Raw genomic sequence first — 22,559 nt, 5'->3', positions numbered from 1 at the left:
TTGGCCCAACATACATGTGTCTGCTCTTTGGTTCAGTTACCCAATGAATCCAACTCCTCTGCTCTTTCCCCAAAGCCATGTTTTTTTTTCCCTTCAAGTATTTAGTAGCATTCAAAAGACAATTCAGTAGTGAATCCGGTTCCACCACTTTTCAGGCAGTACATCGCAGATCACAACAATATTTCATCATGTCATCTCTTTTTGCCAGTTACCTAAAAATCTGTGTCCTCCAGTAACCAATTCTTCATCTACTGAAAACAATTTCTTCTTACTGTTGAACATAGAAAAGTTATGCAGAAGGAGGCCATTCAGCCCATCTTGGCTGCACCAGCCAAAAAGAAACTAGCTGCTCATTTTAATCCCACTTTCCAGCACCTGGTCTGTAACTTGCAGGTTACAGCACTTCAAGTGTATATCCAGGTACCTTTTTGAATGAGCTGAACGTTTTGGTCTCAACCACCAATTTAGGCAGTGATTTCTGGACACCCTCCACCCTCTGGATGAAAAAGATTTTCCTCATATCCCCTCAAATCCTTTTACCAATCACCTTAAATCTATGTCCCCTGGTAATAAACCCCTCAGCTAGGGGAAACAGGCCTTTCTTGTCTACCCGATCTAGGCCCTTCACTCCTCAATCTCCTCTGTTCTAAGGCAAACAACCCTAGCCTATCCAATCTATCCTCAAATGAGCAGTTTTCAAGCCCTGACAGCATTCTTGTAAATCTCCTCTGTACTCCCTCCAGAGCAATTATGTCCTTCCTATAATGTGGTGACTAGAACTGTACACAAAATTCCAGCTGTGGCCTAACCGTTTTATACAGTTCCGGCATTACATCCCTGCTTTTGTATTCAATACCTCATCTAATAAAGGAAAGCATTCCATATGCTTTCTTTACCACCTTATCCACCTGTCCTGCCACCTTCAGGAAACTGTGGACTCCAAGGTCTCTCACTTCCCCTACCATTCTCAATATCCTTCTGTTTATTGACTATTCCCTTTCTTTGTTCACCATCCCCAAATGCATTACCTCACACTTTTCCAGGTTGAATTCCATTACATACATACATAGTCTCAGAATCATTCATGAATTTGAACACACTTATCAAGTCTCCTCTTAACTTTCTCTCTTCCAGGAGAACAACCCATTTGTTCAGTCTCTCCACATAGTTATTTTTCTTTAAATTAGCATTCATTCCTGCGATGAGAGCATCGCTCACAAGACCAACATTCATAAATCATCCCTATTGCCCTGAAGAAAATGGTGGCGAGTTGCCTTTTTTAAAATATTCATTCATGGGATGTGGGTGTTGCTATCTAGGCCAGCATTTATTGCCCATCTCTAATTGTCCTTGTTCAGAGGGCATTTAAGAGTCAACCACATTGCTTTGGGTCTGAAGTCAATTGTAGGCCAGATCATGTAAGGGTGGCAGATTTCCTCACCTAAAGGACATTAATGAACCAGCTGTTGCATTCTTTAACACATAGGCACATCCACAGTGCTGTTAGGAAGAGTGTTCTAGATTTTGACCCAGTGACAGGTGATATATTTCCAAGTCAAGATGTTGTGTAACTTGGAGGGGTACTTGCAAGTGGTAGTGTTCTAATGCGTCTGCTGCCCTTGTCTTTCTAGATGGCAGAGATTACAGGTTTGGAAAGTGCCTCCAAAGGAACCGTGATGAGTTACTGCAGTGCAGCTTGTAGATGATATGTACTGCTGCCACCATATGCTGGTAGTAGAGGGATTGAATGTTTAAAGAGATGGATGTGGTGCCAATCAAGCGGGCTGCTTTGTCCTGGATAGCATCGAGCTTCTTGGGTTTTGTTGGAACTGAATTCTTCCAGGCAAGTGGTGAGTATTACATCAGAGCCCTGACTTATGCCTTGTAGATGATGGGCAGGCTTTAGGGAGTCGGAGGTGAGTTGCTACAAAGTTCTGTGCCTCTGACCTGCTCTTGTCATCATGGTATTTATATGGCTGATCTAGTTCAGTTTCTGATCAAATGTAACCCCCAGGATGTTGATGATGGAGGGATTCAGCAATGGCAATGTGGTAGAATGTCAAGGGGAAATGGTTAAATTCTTTCTTATTGAAGATGGTCATTATCTGCTATTTGTGTGCGGTAAGTGTTACTGGCCACTTATCAGCTCAAGTCTGAACGTTGTCCAGGTCTTGCTGCATGCAGGCATGGACTGCTTCATTATGTGAGGAGCTGCAAATGGGACTGAATACTACATTGATCAGTGAACATTCCCTACTTTGAACCTTATGATGGAGGGGAGGTCATTGATCAAGCAACTGAAGATATTTGGACCTAGGACACTTGAAGAACTCCTGTAGCGATGTCCCAGGACTGAGATGATTAGCCTCTAACAACCACAGTCATCTTCCTTTGTGCTAGGTATGGCTCCAGTCACTGGAGGGGGTTCCCTCTGATTTCCATTGACTTCAATTTTACTAGGATTCCCTGATGCTACACACAATCAAATGCCACTTTGATGTCAAGGGCAGTCACTGTCACTTCATACCTAGAATTCAGTTCTTTTGTCCATGTTTGGACCAAGATTATAATGAGGCCTGGAACTGAGTGAACCAAAACTGAGCATCATTATATAAGAACAACAAGTGCTAGAAAAACTCAGCAGGACCGCCTATATCTGTGGAGAGAAAGTTGACATATCAGAACTCAGTTCTTATGAAAGGTCATTGACCTGAAATGTCAACTCTCTTTCTCTCCACAGATGTCCCCTGACCTGCTGAATTTTTTTGCAGCATTTTTTGTTTTAATTTCAAATATCCAGCATCCACAGTATTTTGCTTTTGTATGAACATCGATGAGCAGGTTATTGCTCAGTAACTTGCTTGATTTCACTGTTGATGACACTTTCCATCATTTTGCTGATGGTTGAGTATATACTGATGGGCTGGTCGTTGGCTGGATTGGATTTGTCCTGCTTTTTCTGGATAGCACATGCCTGAGCAATTTCCCTTATTGTTGGAAGATAACTAGTTTTGTAGCTTTACTGGAACAGCTTGGCTAGGCATGACCACAATGTTATTAGTGCCCGAAGTCTTTTCTATGCCTAGTGAGCTCATTCATTTCTTGGTGCTAAATGGAGTGAATTGGCTGAAGACCAGCATCTGTGCTGCTGGGGATCTCGGGAGGAGGCTGAAATAGATCACCTAGTCAACATTTCTAACTGAAGCTGGTTGCAAATGCTTCAGCCTTGTCTTTTACACTGATCTTAGTTGTTTAATTGCCCTCCACCATTTTCAAGTGGATGTTGTAGAGCTGCAGAGCTCTAATCTGATCCATTGATTGTAGGATTGCCTGGCTCAGTCTATAGCATACCGTTTTCCGTGTTTAGCATGTACGTAGTCCTGGGTTGTAACTTCGCAAGATTGATACCTCACTTTTAGGTATATCTTGTGCTGCTCCTGGCATTCTCTGCTTCACACCCTCATTGAATCAGGGTTGATTCCCTGGCTTGATGGTAATGGTAGAGTGGGAAATGTGTCAACCATGAGGTTACAGATTGTGGTGGGATGCAATTCTGCCCAGTTTGGAGCAACTAGATCTGATCTGAAGCTATCTCTTTTAACATGACAAGGGGTAAACTCTGTGTGACTTTGTCTCCACAATGACCTGATTTCTCTTACCAAAACTGCCATAGATAGATACATCTGTGACAGGTAGATTGGTGAGGACAAGGTCAAGATGATTTTTCCTTCTTATTGATTCTTTCATCTTCTGCCACAAGCCCAGTCTGGCAGATTTGTTCTTCAGGACTTGGCCAGCTTTGTCAGTAGTGTTGCTACTGAGCCACTAGTGAAGGACATTGTCTCCCATCCAGAGTAAATTTTGTATACTTGCTGCCATCAGTGCCTCTTTCAAATGGTGTTCAACATGGAGAACTGATCACCAGTAGGAGGTTTCCTTGCCTATGTTTGACCTGCTGCCATGAAACTTCATGGAGTTCAGTGTCAATATCGAGGACTTCCAGGGCCAATCTTACCGAACGTATTCAATTGTGCTACCACCTCTTGTCGGCTTGTTCTGGCAGTGGGAAACATGGACTATAATGGTTCAAGAAGGCGATTTACCAACGGCAATTAGGGATGGACATCAAATGCTGGCTTTCTAGCAAACACACATTCCGTGAAAGAATAAAAAAATGATAAAGCACAGGAAGAGGCCATTTGCCTCAACATGCCTGTCCTGGACCTTTGATAGAGCTATTCAATTATTCCTTTTTTCTTGCTCTTCCCCCATAGCCTTATAAACTGCTATCTGGCCTTGAAAGTTTAAATGATTGTTAGGATATTTATTAGAGTAGATTGCCACAGGATTCTCTCTGTCATTCATAGCCCCTGACCTCCAATATGAGGCTTCCAACAATTGCAGGAAGCGCATTCAGGTGCCACAGCATACAACCTCCCTCTTTACACGCAATCCCAGAATCATTCCAAGTCAGTTTTACCTGAGTGATAAAATTGGAAGGATGCATGTTTTGCATCAACTGCAACTGATATGGGCCCAACTGAGGCCACTACCATCATTAATGCTGGCTCACTGCCTTGAGGAATGCTTTTCCATCCAGTGCAGTTGGCAGCAGCGTACTGGGGATTGTACCTACAAGGTTGCCCATCCTGTAACAAAAAAAAGTAGATTTTTAAATTTCATCTGAGCTTATCTGTAGAGTTAATGATTTCCATTATCTCCGACAATAATGATAGCAACAACAGCAATTTACAGTTATATGATGTCACTGATGTAGAATATACCTTGAAACACTTCATAAATATATACAGAAAATAAAATGCCAGGTCAACCACTTTGTCAAAGAGGTGGGTTTTAAGGAGGGTCAAAGATAAATAGAGAGTGATAGGAAGGCACAGGAACTTAGGATGGGAATCGCAGAAAATCAGACACAGCGAGCTGAAGATACAGCTCCCAACAGTGGAGCAAAGACTCAGAAGGGTTAGGAGCAGTCTTAGCTCTGGTGCCCTTGCAAAACCGCATAATTGATGACTTCACACTGTCGGCTTACATTTGATCACCTAGGCTAGGTACAGAAAGTGGCAGGCGCCCACATTTTTGAAAAAAACCAAGGCCAACACTATTGCCCATTCCCTGCTTCCATGAGTAGATGGTGGTGGATGACCTTCTTGAGCCACATAGCTGTCTGCCACAGCTGAGTGGCTTGTGAGGCCACTTCAGGAAGCAGTTAAGAGTCAGTCATGCTGGAGTCACCTTAGGATTACTCATCCAGTAACTGAATCACGACACTACCATACTCCACTACCTGATTTAATGGTACCTTATGATGAATTAGTAGCTTTGAGGACAGGGAGGAATGAAAATCGGAGCAAAGAACTGTTGTTGATTATTTTCTTCATGTTGTTTTGAACGTTAAGTGTAGTGTCCACAGCAGCCTGCCTGGAACTCAGGAGTATGTCCATACAAGGTCAGCTGTCAGAAAAGGTTCCAGGCAAATCATGTTTTAATAGTTGGGAATAACTGGAGCAGAAGATGCAGAAAAGATATACAAGAGACTTTAAACTGGGATTAATAAGGAAAGACTATTTTCTCTGGTTGGAGAATCATCAGTTTTTGATTGTCATTGAGAATATGGAGAGAGGTTTGTAGAAATGTTGGAGCATGGAATGCTAGCCACTGGAATTTGTTAGGAGAAACATCAATGTATTTTGTAAGGGAAAAGTGGATAAATATTTGAAGAGAATGGAAGATACAGAACTGTTGAGAACGAACAATGCAATGGGATTCGTTCTGGATTGTTCTAGCAAAGATAGCACATATGGATAAATGTCCTCTTTCTATGCTGATACCTGTATGGTTCTGTTGTAACTGCCAGGCAAACCCTCCTTGAAACCAGAGCATTTGCTAAGGTTGATTATGTTATAAGGTTCCTCCTCCAGAACCAAGTATACATATCATAGCGCATCAGGATAGCACACTTCAGTGAATAATAGGAGTCATAAAGAGGCACTGAAAAAAGTAGCGTGTAGCACTGACTTAAAAACAGGACACTGAGGGTAACTATAGTGTGAACTTTTAAAGCAGAAAAGAAATTTGAAAAATTAAATATCTGTATTTTTGGCAGATGTAATAACTTCCTTAAGCTACCATTTGACAAAGTCACTTATACAGATACAACCTAAGAAAATATTGGATTTTGTCACTCTCCAAAGTAAGATCTTACCATTCCAGTGTAAGGATAGGAAATCTCATTGTCTATTCCACCATTCTGCTGTACATACTTGAAGGCTTCTCTCATTCGTCCACCATGACATCCTTTGTTGCCATGGTCTCTGGAACAGTCGATGAGATTCTGTTCGCTCAGTGAGACGAGTTTAGATGTCTTCCTGAAGACCTGCCCCTCTAGTGACCCAGTTGCACTAAATGCCCAGCATGAGCCACAGCAACCCTGGTAATGCAGCAGTCAAAGTATTATTTAAATGAAAAAGATTGCAGAACTCGGTCGTACAGAGGGATCTGGGTGGTCTGCTACATGAATCACAAAAAGCTACAGCACGTGATTAGGAAGGTAAATGGAATGTTGGCATTTATTGCAAGAGAAATGGAATATAGAAGTAGGGAATTTTTACTGCAGCTGTACATGGCCTTGGTGAGAGCACATCTGGAGTACTGTGTACAGTTTTGGTCTCCTTGAAAAAGTATATAACTGCGTTAGAAGCAGTTCAGCGAAGGTGCATTTGAGTCATTCCTGGGATGAAAGGCTTATTTTATGAAGAAAGGTTGAACAGGTTGGACTTGCACCCATTGGAGTTTTAAAAAAATATTTGTTCACGTTGAAACACACTAGACCCTGAGGGGATTTGATAGGGTGTATACCAGAAAGATGTTTCCTTTTGTGGTGGAGACCAGAACCAGGGGACACAGTTTAGGAATAAAAAAGGTCTCTCTTTTAAGACTGAGATGAGGAGAATTTTTTTCTCTGAAGGTCGTTAGTATGTGGAATTCTCTTTCCCAGAAAGCAACAGAGGCTGAGTCATTGAATTTATTCAAGGCTGAGTTAGATTTTTGACAGACAAGGGAGTTGACGATTATGGGGGAGGTATGGAAGGCAGTGGGGTTTGGCAGTCAGGAAACAAGTTGAGAGCACAACCGTAGCCATGATCTTATCAAATGGCAGAGCATGCGCGAGGGGCCAAATGGCATACTCCTGCTCCTAAGTCCTATATTCCTATATTTCTAAGGTCATACTTTTGTTTCCCTCAGTTACAGATCAATATAACCAGTGATTCAGTGTCAATGTGATTCAATTGTGTCATTCAACCACAATAATAAGTATTTCAAGAAAATTTCTTGAACTAATACTTATGGTGGTAGGTACATGAATATGATTACCAGTACAAACGATGATGAACCAAAGACTCTAATGGATTTCAACAAGGAACCAGGAGCATTCTTGTTAATATCGGGATTTAGAGTTATCAGAAATGCATCAAGCATGTGCTATAGATAGTTGAGATCTCCTGCCTGACACAGTGACTTAAATGTACTGCTACAAAGCAGAATAATTTAAATAGCATTTCTAATGGGACAGCAACGTATGTAAATGGCAGCAATGTTTTATTTCAGTTGAAGTGTCACTCTTACTCCACTGAAAGTTGAAACATAAATGAATAATCCACCAACATGCCTGAAATTGTTGTTTAGTACGTTTTGATATTCTGTATACTCTCTCACTGAATCTTTGACAAAAATCTCTGACAGAACAACAATGAACACTCTTCAAAGAGTCTATCAGTAAGACTGGGCTGTGATTTACTTAATTCAGTTGGACTTGAAAAACGCCTTAAGAATGTATATTTTCACCTGATCCTTCACTTCTGTGACATATCCATGTTCACGCCAATCGAGATTCTGAGGAACATCCATAAACTCATACTGATGGGGTGTTGGTTCATTGAGAGTAGAGTTCTGTGGGTTTGTTTGAACAAATCCATTCATGAGTTGGTTGAACTCCTCACTAGTCTAAAGAAAATAAAAGTTAAAAAATGAGGGTGTTCTGTGTATTTTTCATGATCATCTCAAAGAAAGGAAGACATTTATATAGCACCATTCATAGCCTTGGAACACCCCAAGGTTTTTTTTATAGCCAATGAAATACATTGCAAGTTATTCAGTGTTGTAATGTAGGAAATATTAGAGTCAATTTACACACAGCGAGGTTCCACAAGTAGCTATGTGATAATAACCTGATAATTTGTCTTTAGTGATTTTTGTTAATTAAATATTGGCCCAGACAACATGGAGGGACCCCCTGCTCTTCTTTGAAATAGTGCCATGGGATATTTTAGCTTCACCTGAGAGTGTAGATGAGTCCATGGTTAGCATATCATCCAAATGACAGCACTCCGGGTGCTTTAGTCGGAATATCAACCTAGGGACTTGAAGCCACCCCCATCTGACTTGAGAGGTGAATATGCTACCGAATTTGACCCTCAATCTCACCATGTTAGAATTCCTCCCACTACCCCTTCCTCTATTGCCATTCTCCAGATCAGCCCAGAAGCCACTTTGCAAGGGTCACAGAAGTATCAAATGAATCATTCAACCCATGTAAGAGCTACTCAGCTAATCCCACTCCCCTGCCTTTTCAATGTAGCCCTGCAATTTTTTTCTGTTTTGATAATCCCTTTTTGAAAGCTACGATTGAATCTGTCTTCTCCACAGTCTCAGGCAGTGCTTTCTTATTCTAACCACTCGCTGTGTCAAAAAAGTTTTTCCCTCATGCTGCCTGTGGTTCTTTTGCCAATGTCCTTAAATTGGTGTCCTCTGGTTCTTGACCCTTCCATCCAATGGGATCAGTTTCTCTAACTACTCTGCCCTTACCCATATGATTTGAATACCTCTCTCGAATCGCCTCTCAGTCTTTTCTAAAGAGAACGGTCCCAACTTCGGCCATCTATTGTCTCTCATCCCTGAACCGTTCTCTGAAATTTTTCTGCACCCTCTCCAATGCTTTCACATCCTTCCTAAAGACCAGAACTGGACATTGGGCATTCTTTACTATCATGAATGCTGCATCTTGCATACTGAAAACTGCACACTGACCTTCAGTCAGATAGGTACCATAGACCGTGGCGTAGAAGACAACCCCATTTTTTCAGCACCAAAAAATCATGCTTTTGCTTACACTTTAGTTTCATTTCTTAGGTTCTGTGTATCATTTCTGAAGATTGGTTAATTTGTATTTACTCCTTATTGAGATCTGTCTACTATACATTGAATCTTCTGCTAATTTGAGCATGGTTATAGTGACCCTTCAGCGCCACCACAGACTGAGCTGGCTGAGCCGAAAGGACATAGCTGTTAGACTGGGTCCACAGCAGGTGCTGAGGTAGCCAACAAGAGGGAAAAACAGACTTGACCTTGTGCTCACCAACTTGCTTGCCACAGATGCATCTGTCCATGACAGTATCGATAGGTGTAACCAGCGCACAGCCAACGCAGAGATGAAGTCCCATCTTCACATCGAGGATACCCTCCATCGTGTTGTGTAGCACTATCCCCATACTAAATGTGATAGATTTCAAACAAATCTAGCAACTCACGACTGGGCATCAATGAGGTGCAGTGCGCTATCAGCCGCAGCCAAATTGTACTCAGCCACATTCTGTAAACTCTTGGCCTGGCATTACCCCCCACTCAACCATTACCATCAAGCCAGGGGAACAACCCTCGTTCAATGAGAAGTGCAGAGAGCATGTCAGGAGCAGCACCAGGCATACCTAAATATGAGGTGTCAACCTGGTGAAGCTACAATGCAGGACTATTTGCGTGCCACGCAGCATAAGTAGCAAGTAATAGAACTAAGCAATTCCACAACCAATGGATCAGATCCAAATTCTGCAGATCTGCCACATCCAGTTGTAAATGGTGGTGAACAACTGAACAACTCACTGGAGGAGGATGCTCCATAAATATCCCCATCCTCAAGGATGGAGGAGCCCAACGTGTCAGTGCAAAAGATAAGGCTGAAGCATTTGCAACAATCTTCAGCCAAAAGTGCAGAGTGGATGCTCCATCTCGGCCTCCTCTGGAGGTTCCAAACATCACAGATGCCAGTTTTCAGCCAATTTGATTCACTCCACGTGATATCAAGAAACTGCTGAAGGCACTGGATACTGCAAAAGCTATGGGCCCTGACAATATTCCAGCAATAATATTGAAGGCTTGTGCTCCAGAACTTGCGGTGCCCCTAGCCAAGCTGTCCCAATACAGCTACAACACTGGCATCTGCCCGGCGATGTGGAAAATTGCCCAGGTATGTACTGTACACACAAAGCAGGACAAATCCAACCTGGCTAATTACCACCCTTCCTATCTATGCTCGATCATCAGCAAAATGATGGAAGGGGTCATCAACAGTGCTATGAAGTGGCACTTGCTTAGCAATGACCTGCTCACTGACTCTCAGTTTGGGTTCTTCCAGGGTCACTCAGCTTCTGGCCTCATTACAGCCTTGACTCAAACATGGACAAAAAAGCTGAACTCCAGAGGTGAGGTGAGAGTGACTGCCCTTAACATCAAGGCAGTATTTGGCTGAGTGTGACATTAAGGAACTCTAGCAAATTTGGAGTCAATGGGAATCAGGAGGAAAACTCTCCCCTGGTTGGAGTCATACCTAGCACAAAGGAAGCTGGTTGTGGTTATTGAAGGTCAATCGTCTCAGTTCCAGAACATCATTGCTGGAGTTCCTCAGAGTAGTGTCCCAACCATCTTCTGCTGCTTCATCAATGACCTTCCTTCCAACATGAAATCAGAAGTGGGGGTGTTCGCTGATGATTGCACAATGTTCAGCACCATTTGCGACTCCGCAGATACCAAAGCAATCCATGTCCAAGCGCAGCAAGACCTGGACAATATCCAGGCTTGGGCTGACAAGTGGCAAGTAACATTCACACCACATAAGAGCCAGGCAATGACCATCTCCAACAAGAGAGAATCTAACTATTGCTCCTTGACGCTCAATGGCATTACCATCACTGAATCCCCCACTATCAACATCCTGGGGGTTACCATTGACCAGAAGCCAAACTGAACTAGCCATATAAATACTGTGGCTACAAGAGCAGGTCAGAGGCTAGGAATCCTGTGGCAAGTAACTCACCTCCTGACTCTCCAAAGCTTGTCCACCATATACAAGGCACAAGTCAGGAGAGTGATGGAATATTGTTCACTTGCCTGGATGAGTGCAGATCCAATAACACTCAAGAGGCTTGACATCATCCAGGATAAAGCAGCCTGCTTGGTTGGCACCCCATCCACAAACATTCACTCCCTTCACCACTGGTGCACAGTGGCAGCAGTGTGTACCATCTACAAGATGCACTGCAGTAACTCACCAAGGCTCCTTAGGCAGCACCTTCCAAACCCACGACCACTGCCATCTAGAAGGACAAGGGCAGCAATTACATGGGAACGTCACACCTGGAAGTTCCCCTCCAAGTCACTCACCATCCTGACTTGGAAATATATCACCATTCCTAGGGTCAAAATCCTGGAACTCCCTCTCTAACAGCACTGTGGGTGTACCTACACCACAGGGACTGTAGCAGTTCAAGAAGGCAGCTTTCCACCGCCTTCTCAAAGGCGAGTAGGGATGGGCAATTAATCCAGGCCTATTCAGCAAAGCTCATGTCCTGTAAATGAATTTTTTTTTAAATTACTGGACTTGTGATCTGGAGCAGGAAGTTCAAATTCTGCCATGATCAACGGAACTGTTATCTAGTTCAGGGAAGAATTAGATGCTTGACTTAAAGGCTGCTGACACACATCAGATATTGCCTCATGAGAGAATTGCTCTACACTGATGATGCTGCACCAGCATTCCATACTGAGGGTCACTTTCTGCAGCAAATGCACAGACACTCTCTTGCCTTTAAAGAGTTTGGTCTGACCATCAGCATCAAATGTCCATGTCCAGGATGTTGCCATTATCACCAATCAGCATTGACAACATGACTCTGGAGATTGTTGATAACTTCACATTTCCGGTTCCACAATCACCAGTAAATCTCACTTGATGCTGAATTCAATACGCGCATTGCAAAAGCTACAGTTGTTACCTCCAAGCTGAATAAGTGTGGAACAACAGCAAACTGACTGAGAACACCAAATAGCGAGTCAAGCAAACCTGCAGCAGTGAGACCTGGACAATTTTGCCAGGGAGAAAAGAAGGCTGAACAGTTAGTACCTTTGCTGTCTCAGACGTATCCTTGGCATTTCTTGGCAGGATAAGGTCACTGGAGGTCCTGGAATATGCTAATTCCATCAGCATGCACTCAATGTTAAGTCAACGATATCCAGGTTGCCTCAGCCTTCATCAGATGGATGATGGCCATATACCCAAAGATCTCCTGTACGGGAACTGGTCATTGGGTCACAACCTACTGGACATCTATACCTCCATAAGATATGATGATAGCAGACATTGAAGCAACCAACTGGGAGGCAGTCACTGATAGCTGTGACCTCTGGAGGCTTACTGTATGGAGAGGCATTGGAAGAGGTGAGGAGGAATGGTGTGATCAATTGGCTGAGAAGAGGACCCAAAGAAAACAGAGGCCAGGGAAGCCTGAACCTTCTCAGCCCACTGTCTTCCTCCACAGCAAATGTGGCAGAGACTGCATGCTAGAGTGGGGCTCCTGAGTCACAGCAGGCAATGTTTAACACAGAGTTGACCATCATGCCACAAATCATCATCTCACGATCATGGGAAGATCTAGAGCTAGGAGGCACAGTTTCAAAATAAGTGGTCTCCCATTTAAGCTGAAGATGAGGAGGAATTTCTTCTTTGAGTTTTGTTAATCTTTGGAATTCTCTACCCCAGGGAGCAGTGGAGGCTGGGTAATTGAATATATTCAGGGCTGAGTTAGACAGATTTTTGGTCTAGAAGGGAGTCGAGGGTTATGGGGGAAGCCAGGAAAGTGGAATTAAGGCCATAATTAAATCAGTCATAATCTTATTGAATGGTGGAGAAGGCTTTAAGGGCCAAATGGCCTACTCCTACTGTTTCTTATGTCCTTATGGAAGGCTGCCAAAGAGATTGCAAAGAGTATTTCAGACAGATGATATTTTAAGATTTTTGGGAATACCGTGTAATTGGTATTCTGGAAGGATAAGTTGAACCTGTCATGTGGTGTTGTGTTCGTTTAAAATTCACAATTAACATAATTCTATATCATGTTGGATTTGCTCATTAGCATAATTTACAGGATAGTTCAGAATGATTTCTATGAGCCATTCTAGTTGACCACTGAAGAAAGAACTTAGATTGTACTTACGTAATGTTTCTTCATGCCCTTTGAACACCCCAAAACACTTCACAACCAAAGAACCACTTTGAGGTATAGTGATTGTTATTTGGTACTTAATAGTAGCAGCCAATTGGGGGAACATGTTGTAAACAACAAGTTCCCCCAAACAACAAATGAATGACTGACCAATACTTTTTGTTTTTGATGGTGTTAGTTGTTGGAAGAATGTTGACCAGCTCATTGGGAGAATTTCCAGCTCCTCTTTGAAAAGTGCCATGAAACCTTTTACATCCACCTGAGTGGGTGAATATGTTTAATATCTCATCCAAAAATTAGAACCTCGCACAGTGTAGCATTCTTTTAATCTCACAAACCTCTATAACAAAAAAGTACTACAAGCTAAATCAAACTGGAACTGAAAGTAGGGTGAGACTGACAGAAATAGTCACTTTGTGTTTGAGACTCACCATATCACCAAAGTGATTCATCTCCACGCGAAATGTGTGTTTGCCCATTGAATGCTCCAGGTTATGACGTATAATTTTTTTGAGGTTCTTTTCCCATATTATTCTCCTCCAATTTTCTTCATTCTAAATGTAAAAACACAAGAAAAAAAATCAGTTTTATAACCAAGACTCCTGAAAATTTGACAGATCCAACACGAACATAGAGATAGCTAGTAGTGATTACAAGCTGGCTATCTGCTCAAAGGATTCAGAATGCAAGTTTAATTATTAGCTTAACATATGATTGGAATAAAAAGTGCTGTAGGACTTCCTGAGGTCATTAAAGTCTTTCTTCCTTTCATTTTACATAACAAAACCATTATGTACACCTTTTAACTTATACTCATTTAAAAGAATTATATTTCACCCCCTGTACTCCAACAGAGTGATAGAAAGCCTAATTGTGAGGCTTTTAAGGATTGGATGAGATTTTGGCCTTTTTTTATTTCAACAACAGAAGCAATAGATGAGTGATTCCCTTTCCAAATTGAATACCTCACGTGTTTTCTGTTTCTTACCTTCCCATACTGTTTTTCATGAAGTGATATCCATTTCACCCAATCTTCATCCAATGCAGGGTCAAAGGTGAGTGAAGAGACTGCAGTCAGAATACAAATCACCAGAGAAAGAAAGATCTTCATCATCTATTACCAAAGAGATGATATCAGTTGTTAGACACAAGACTAATCAATATTCCTGTGTGGTATACCAACATTTATTAAAACTAATAACACTGACACCCTAATTTCAAAGACTCATCCATTACATTAATTGTATTGATGTGAACTAGGTACATTAAAACTTTGTTAACCTAGAGCAATCAATGCTATAATATAGTCAGTGATCTCCAAGGCTCAGATTAGTAGCCAATGTATGTCAGAAATTACAGAGTAACCTGAAGGGGAATAAGTGCAGCATGGGCATGACTCTTTGCCTTGTCAGGAATGAATAAGCCTGGTAAACACCATAAGATAAATATATTCTCCAAGGCTGCCAAGTTGCAAGGTGCCCTGTGAAGATGCTTCCATTGAGCTGAAGGCAGATGCCTGACATTTATGTAAATCAAAAACATTGTAGGTCTGAACATTGACTCCTGTGAACCCCATTCAAATATTCACCCCAGCTTGATGTAACTCCTTTAAAAAAGTACTTTTTCCTTTTTATTCAATTTTAACAACAACTGGTACTTAAATAAAACAGCATAATAAAACATCCCAAGGCACTTCACAGGAGCATTGTAAAACAGAGTTTGGCACTGAGCCACGTAAAGAGCTATTAGGACGGATGACTAAAATCTTGGTCAGCGGGATATGTTTTGACGCATGTCTTAAAGGATGAAAGAGAAGTGGAGGGGTTTCTAGAGGGATTTCCAGAGTTTAGGACCTAGACAGCTGAAGGCCTGCAAGTAAAGGCGGAGCAACTAAAATCAGGGATACTTAAGAAGCCAGAATCAGAGGAGCGCAGATATATTGGAGGGTTGTGGGGCTGAGGAAATAGGGATAGGGAAGGGGGAGACCATGAAGGGATTTGAAAACAAGAATGAGAATTTCAAAATTGAGGTACTTAACTGGGAGTGAATGTGGGTTAGTGAGGACAGGAGTGGTGGCTGAACGGGACATGATGTGAGTAAGGACACAGGGACACCAGTGTTTTGAATCACCACAAGTTTACAGAGGGTCGAATTTTGGCGTCTGACCCAGTAGTGCTTTGGAATAGTGAAGTCCAGTGGGGATCTTATCTAAGCTCAGGATTTGACCCGAGTCTCCACAGCTTTAAGCTTAAGTATGAAATTTTTCTGTGGAACCTTGCTGATTACCTTCAGTTGGCATTTGTACACTCCATATCAGGCAAAGTCGTGCATTAAAACCTAGCTCTTTGCTCAAGGTTTTGGTTACCTGCCCTAATAGCTCCTTATGTGGCTTGGTGTCAAATTTATTTTATAAGGTTCTTGCAAAGCTCCTATGTGTTTTCTTTTAGTAGTTTTGATTGGAGACTTTTAATAGGTTTCTGTAACTGTCAAAGTCAACTGACTCAAAAGAGAGAACTTACAAACAACCAGACTGTTGTGGCTTTTTAAAAAAATTCTTTCACAGGATGTGGGTATCACTGGTTAGGCTAGCATTTGTCGCCTGACCCTGATTGTTCTTGAGAAGGTGGTGGTGAGGTGGATTTGTTTGGAATTGTGACAATAAATATATTAAATTTGAAGAAAGATTGAAGTAAAAGACCTTTTATGCTCCAAGATATAATGGAAAAAATAAGTGACATGGACAGATTAAGTGACCCCTAGCCATTCTCTACAAACTCTTATAATTAAACCACTGCACCTACAAGATCAATTAAGGAGCACTGTTTGGAGCTTTGACCTCTGCCTTACTTTGAAAAACTAGCAGTGGGTGGTTTGTGTAATAATGGCTGTGGGTTTACTGACATTTATAATGTAGTTGAGTAAATATTCCATGAGGTGACATTTTCATGTCAGATTTTATTTCTTGAGAAATCCAAGAGCAAAATTGAAGAAAACCTGAGACATTTAAGTGAGTCAAGAAATCATTAGATAATTTCCGGTTTGAGTTTGAAGTGTCTGTAAATTGTATGAATGATGGAAAATGAGAAAAATAAGTTTTGAGAAAGAAGAAACAACGTGCAATTTCATAACTTCAGGATATCCCAAAGCCCATCACAGCTAATGAAGTGTAGTCAATGTTATAATGTTGAGGAATATGGGAACCAATTTGTACAGAGCAAAGCCCCACAAACAGTAATGAGGTAAGTGACCAGAAAAACTGTTTTTAGTGGTGATGGTTGAGGGATAAATGTTTGCATCAGGGCACCACCTATACTCTTCTTTGAAAAGTGCCATGGGATCTTTTACATCAAACTGAGAGACAGTTAGGGTCGTGGTTTGAAGTTTTATACAGGGGATAGCATCTCTGACAGTGCAGTACTCCCTGAGTACTGAACTGAAGTGTCAGCCTAGGTTATGCAAGTGGGGCTTGAATCCACAACCTTCTGTCTCAGAGGCAAGACTACTGACAGTGAGCTGAAGCTGAGACCTGGGAGGAAGAGAGAGGGCTTCTGTACCATCTTCACCTGTTGCCACCATTAACCAATTTACTTTTGAAGTGAAAACAGATGGATAAACCACTCTTTAGTACCAAATTCAATGTGCGACCTAAGTGGATAACAACTTGGAAGGTTCAAAGATTTCCTTAAAAAGCACTGAACCATTAGAAGAGGCCACCAACAAAGCAATGTGTGCATAAACTACTTTAAAAAGAGCTGTAAAATTATCTGCTTTGGAATAGTGCAAATGGGTTATTGGGATGAGTGATAACAGAGATGATCAAATACCTTCTGGTGAATATTGTTCCAATAGAAATGCCACCTGGAGAATGCAATTGCCAGGCTTGATTAAATGGTATAGTGTAGATAAAAGAACTGTTTAACAATGCGAAGGAGTCTCTGTAATTGTAAAATCAAAAGGTAGAATCCTTACATTTTATTTAAGGTTAACATCTGGACTGCACTGACTCAAACTCAGAATAAGGATGCAGGTTTCTTTTTGTTTCTTTATTCTTTCACAGGACGTGGGTTTTGCTGGGAAGGCCGGCTTTTGTTGCCCATCCCTAATTGGCCCTGAACCGAGTGGCTTGCTCGGCCATTTCAGACAGCAGCTAAGAGTTAACCAAATTGCTGTGTGTCTGGAGTCACATGTAGCCCAGACCAGGTAAGGATGGCAGATTTCCTTCCCTAAAGGACATTAGTGAACCTGATGAGTCTTTACAACAATCAATAATGGTTTTGTCAAGGGGATTGGGGATTGTAATTTCTCCTCTTCAACTGGCCAATGTGATAGTTACAGGATTGGAGGGAACACCCTCTTCAATTGACAGTCGGCAGGATTTGCCTGAACCTCTGTGAAGGCGGAACAATGATCTGGTGAGTATTTTCTTTTTGAAAGATACTCTCCGTTTGTTCGCATCAGACTAAAACGGAGGTCTAACAGGGCGAATCTGAACATTTAGGCCAGCGAGACTCAGGTGGACAATTGTGGGGCAAACGAGTCCTGGTTTTGTGGGGAACCGAGGGTCCCTGTTTTAGTGTTGGTGTGTGTGAATGTGAGTATGACTGAGAAGGATGAACTCGAGTTCGTTGCAAAATGGGGAGGTGAAGGAACCATGTCCCTTCACCTCGCCAGGATGCACAGAAAGCTGATCAGCAAAATGAAACAATGAGGTTGGCAGCCGAGTGACCCACCATTATGATTTAAGGAATGGTGGCGAGCTCAGACTAAAGATAAAACTGACAAATCTACAGTACTCATTCTGAGTCTGTATCTGCAACAAACTAAACTAATACAGAAAAATCTCGGGGAAGTTGCGCCGGTTGCAGCGGCAGGGGACCTGAAATGTCCCCTACTGAATTTTTGTAATTTAAAAGAAAGGAATTGATCTAAATTTCAAGAGCTGTTTGTGCTGAGGAGAGAGAGAAAGAGAGAGAGAGAGAGAGATACCACTAGGGGGTTAATGAGCAGTGAAAGACAGCAGCAGTGTGAGCTTCAGTCAGTTTGATTGTCCCTATAGGTGGAGCCGCCAAGATCCCTTTATTCTCCCACTGCTACTTGAAGCTTCATTTAGAGTTAAGTCCAATATTATAGGAATATAAATACATACCTTTACATAGGTGTTTGTTTGTGTGCAAGGAAGCATTTGTATGTGAACTTTAATATGTTTTATTCCCTGAATTGCCTTTTGGGTGTGTAGTTGAGCACTTTAGAGTCGAAATCCCCATATTAGATTAAAGGAAAAGTATACTCAAACATTCCAAAATTTTGAGTATAAGATTTGAGTTGAGATTTCTGGCAAAAATCGCAATTTGAAGATATTGTAAAGATAAAACAGGGCTTGCCTTTGTTTGAGATGAACCAACCCTTGTACCACTCCCTTGCAGACTAGTAGGGAATAACCCTCATCACCAGCTTCCAAGCTGATTGGGATTGATACATACGAGTTGATATTCTAAAATTCTGTAAGGGAAAAAATTATCTGAAATTCAAAAGGATTCTAGGAAAACCAAAAGACATAAACACACAGTCTAGGTGGTTCCAATGGATAAATACGGGTTTCTTTTGAAGAGATGAGTTAAATATTAAAGGAAATCTGCATTCCAAAAGCACTATTATTTGAATCTGGGACAATCTTGAGAGGTAAAGTGCAGTGTAATTTAACAGGTTGCTTTGAGTAATGAAGATGCTATCCAAAGATAAAGAATGTGTCGATAAACACATGGGACTTCTAATCTGAATACAAATCATTACATGTGAAAAAGAGGTTGTTTTAATTTTGATAGTGTAAATTACAGTTCTTACAATGTTTAAAATTTTGAGGTTGGTTCTTGATAATGTTCTCAAAAAAGAATTTTCATTTTAAAAGGTTTGACAACAATTGGCACTAATTCAAATGCTGCAAGCTTTTGTATTTGTAAGTCTGTTCCCAAAATGTGAAGTTATACTCAAGACCTTGACAAAATTTGACAGAAATCCAATTTTTGGCTGAGTTAATGAATCTGGGATAATGCTAAAAAAAAGGGTCAGACATAATTTAGTAGGTTTCTTTTGAGTCAATAAGCTGTTGTTTGAGAAGATAAGGAAGCAAAACAGGTCAATGGCTGATTTCTGTTTTAAAACTGTTAGGAGAATACTTTATTGGACTGTAAAATCTCTCCAGACAACCTGAATGAGATAAGATGGTGCTGTTGCATTTGTAAAATGGCATGAGGAAAGTAGGGAAAGAGGACGTAATGTTCAAACTGCTTTAAAGGAAATGAATTTGATAATCTGGCCATCAACTGAAACATTGGAACCGCACAGGGGAAGGTAAGCAAAGATCTAGAGACAGAGATCCCCGCTGACATGGAATAGTTAATATGGCCTAAAGAGTAAGACCACAGGATTAACCCCCTGATGACAGGCAGAGTTAAGCGGCTAGTGAGCCATTGAAAGATAGGATAAGAAGGTGCATTGTAGAGTTGTGTAGACAGCTTAAGGAATTGAGGTCCGACATGAGACAGCAGCAGGAGATACTAAACTAGGAGTGGGGTGCCTACACAGATGGATTCAGATCAGGGAACTCATTTCACAGGGAGATGCTTTAAAAACTGTGTCATCTTATGGAGATTAAACAGAAATTCCATATTCCTTACCACCTCCAGAGTTCAGGGATGGTGGAAAGGATGAATCGAACTTTAAAAACATCTGTAGCCAAAGCAATTCAGGAGACAGGGAACAGCTGGGCCACAGTATTGCCCAGCATTCTGATGTGCCTAAGGGCTACACCAAATAGAACTACCAGGTTCACCCCATTGAATTGATAACAGGAAGGGCCATGCAATTACCTGAAGGCATTATAATGGGAGGAGGAGGTGTAGGGCCACTGAAAGGAAAAATAAGAGACTACGTAAGGGAATTAAGTAAGCAATTACATGAGTTGAGAGAGGAAGTTAGGGACTGACAGATGATTAAGGATATGGAAACAGGCAAATCCAAAGAGCAACAACAGACCCCCCAAGTGGGGAATAAGGTGATGGTCAGGGTGAGCCCTGAGCGAACAGGGTTTGCCCCAGGTGGCATGGACCATATGAGGTAATTATGACAGGTGATACGTGCGCACTTGTAGATATGAAAATGAGAAATAAATGGAGGCATTACACACAGTTAAAGATATATGATGAATCACCAAGCGGTAACCCGGACAACGGGAGCCAATGTTAATGTTTCCACAGGTCCGTGATCCTGGCTATAGGCGTGTCAGCGCTGGCAATGGAAGTACCAACGGTCAAAGTCAATAATGACACCTGCCTTCACCCTGGGCAGTACGTACTACTTCCCCAAGGAGAAAGTGGGGAATGGATAAGAAAGACCAACATCTGGATTATAGATCAAGTCACTACATGGACACATCAAGTGAACAATTGGGAACAGGACCCCCACATATAATCACACCAAGAGTTGTAAGAGTATGTTACATTTAACAGCACCAGGGTAGCCAGTCCAGCTAACACCACTCGAGTGTAACAACGAGAACTGGACTAGATTGGTGATATGGGGGATGTAGAACGTATGCGCCTCCTCCCAGTTTTTCATCAACAAGCATTTGGATGCATCAAGAGATTAATGTGACCACTGGATGGACAGACCTACCTCCCTTTGTTCGGGAACCGGGTTTTGAGGGACAATATTGTCAAGAAACATGTAAATATGTAATAGATAGACATGATTGTTATGATACACAATGTTTTACTTAGACTACGTGTGGCTATCAAAGACCCACTCAATGTCCAGATGTAGTAAGTCTCTCCCCCCACCCCCCCAGCCCACTGGATGGAATAGTCAGGATAGGAAAGTCAAAACCATTATTACATGATGTAACTATGGTCTCTCTGGAAGTGACATACAATGTCTCAGGACTCCTGTCAGTATTACATACTACTTGTCACAGCCACCAGAATTCCATAAAATCGGCTAGAAGCCAACTGTAGAGGATAGTTAAAGACTATAAATTTCGAATTGTTCCAGGAATTAGAGCAAAAGCACAGGCTAGGTTAAAAAGAAATATACTAGGAGACATCAGAGGTCTATTTGGGAGTGCCAATTCCATACTTAATTCTGGTCAGATCTATGACTTAAATGATTATGCCTCCTGGGTGGCAGCTGAGACCGCCCGATGACTGCACTACAGTGTGTACGGGACAGGATATACCCTGACATCCGTGGAGCTACAAGGAGAAGGTCTGCTACAGATTCTTAGGCAGACTGTAGACATAATAATAGACACAGCCGAATCACAAGCCACAGGGTGGGCATGTGATATGCTAGCACGAGATTTAATTGATAGGGTAAAATCCGACATTGAAGATATCAGGTTCGGAACAATTCCCGAACACATGTTCAAGTCAGTTTACCAATTAAACTTCATAAATTTACGCAAGGAGTGGCAGGAATTGGTAATTACACAACCCCAAGGTGGAGGAGAGGATAGAGTTATAAAATTTATCATAGCCATTCCCCAAGAACATCATCCAAATGGGGCTTTCCTGAACAGCTATAGGTTCAAGTCCCTAGGAGTAGGTAAAAGGGGGATGGTATTCCGTGTAGGGCTAATATGTGGATATATGTCCTATGTAAAAGACAAGGTACTGATGAGTACTAGAGATTGTTGTTCAGAATCAAGAAATTACATTATGTGCTTATGTCAAATGCTGGAGGTATTTACAAACACAAGTAAAGTTACATTCACGGCTTTACCGATTCAGGAAGCCTTTAAGGCAATGGTGCTTCCTCAACTCAATGGCTGAGTTCCTTTATGGGGACTTACTTTGTGCAACAAACATAAAACCTGAAAAGGGACTCTCCAGGCACAGACCAAAGATGCGCATCAATTCCTAGACCTATGCATACTTCAAGGGGGAGGACAGGAAAAGGGAAAGTTATGTTATACAACCAGATGGTTTAAGATTCCTCTGGCAGTCTGGACAACTGGCTACCTGAAGGACCAGAAGAGGAATTCTCAACTTAAGGTGTGGCCAGCTTGGGCTTTGCCAAGGGCCAAAATGGGGGACTGTGGGGGAAAATTAAAAATGCTAAAAGAGAACACTAAGAATTTACTGAAGGACACTTAAAATCTCCAGGCAGACATGGCTGCTAAGCATATTAAGAGTTGACGATTACCAGGTGAACATT

General features: G+C 41.7%; 1 protein-coding gene across 2 annotated transcripts in view; it reads right to left on the bottom strand.

Annotated features, from left to right (window-relative positions):
- Positions 1-22,559, bottom strand: part of LOC121286787 (procathepsin L-like) — a 42,999-nt gene that overhangs the window by 5,022 nt on the left and 15,418 nt on the right. For both annotated transcript variants that reach the window (XM_041203827.1, XM_041203828.1), the window contains exons 2-6: positions 14,338-14,463; positions 13,781-13,903; positions 7,864-8,022; positions 6,224-6,448; positions 4,481-4,649 (exon numbers count right to left, since the gene is read on the bottom strand). In XM_041203827.1, the coding sequence (XP_041059761.1) occupies positions 4,481-4,649; positions 6,224-6,448; positions 7,864-8,022; positions 13,781-13,903; positions 14,338-14,463 (802 nt within the window). The remainder of the gene's footprint in view (positions 1-4,480; positions 4,650-6,223; positions 6,449-7,863; positions 8,023-13,780; positions 13,904-14,337; positions 14,464-22,559) is intronic.

The sequence above is a fragment of the Carcharodon carcharias genome, chromosome 14 (genome assembly GCF_017639515.1).
Source record: "Carcharodon carcharias isolate sCarCar2 chromosome 14, sCarCar2.pri, whole genome shotgun sequence".
Lineage (NCBI taxonomy): Eukaryota > Metazoa > Chordata > Chondrichthyes > Lamniformes > Lamnidae > Carcharodon > Carcharodon carcharias.
Note: the sequence above shows the minus strand (reverse complement) of the source record. Positions and strands in the feature narration are given on the sequence as shown.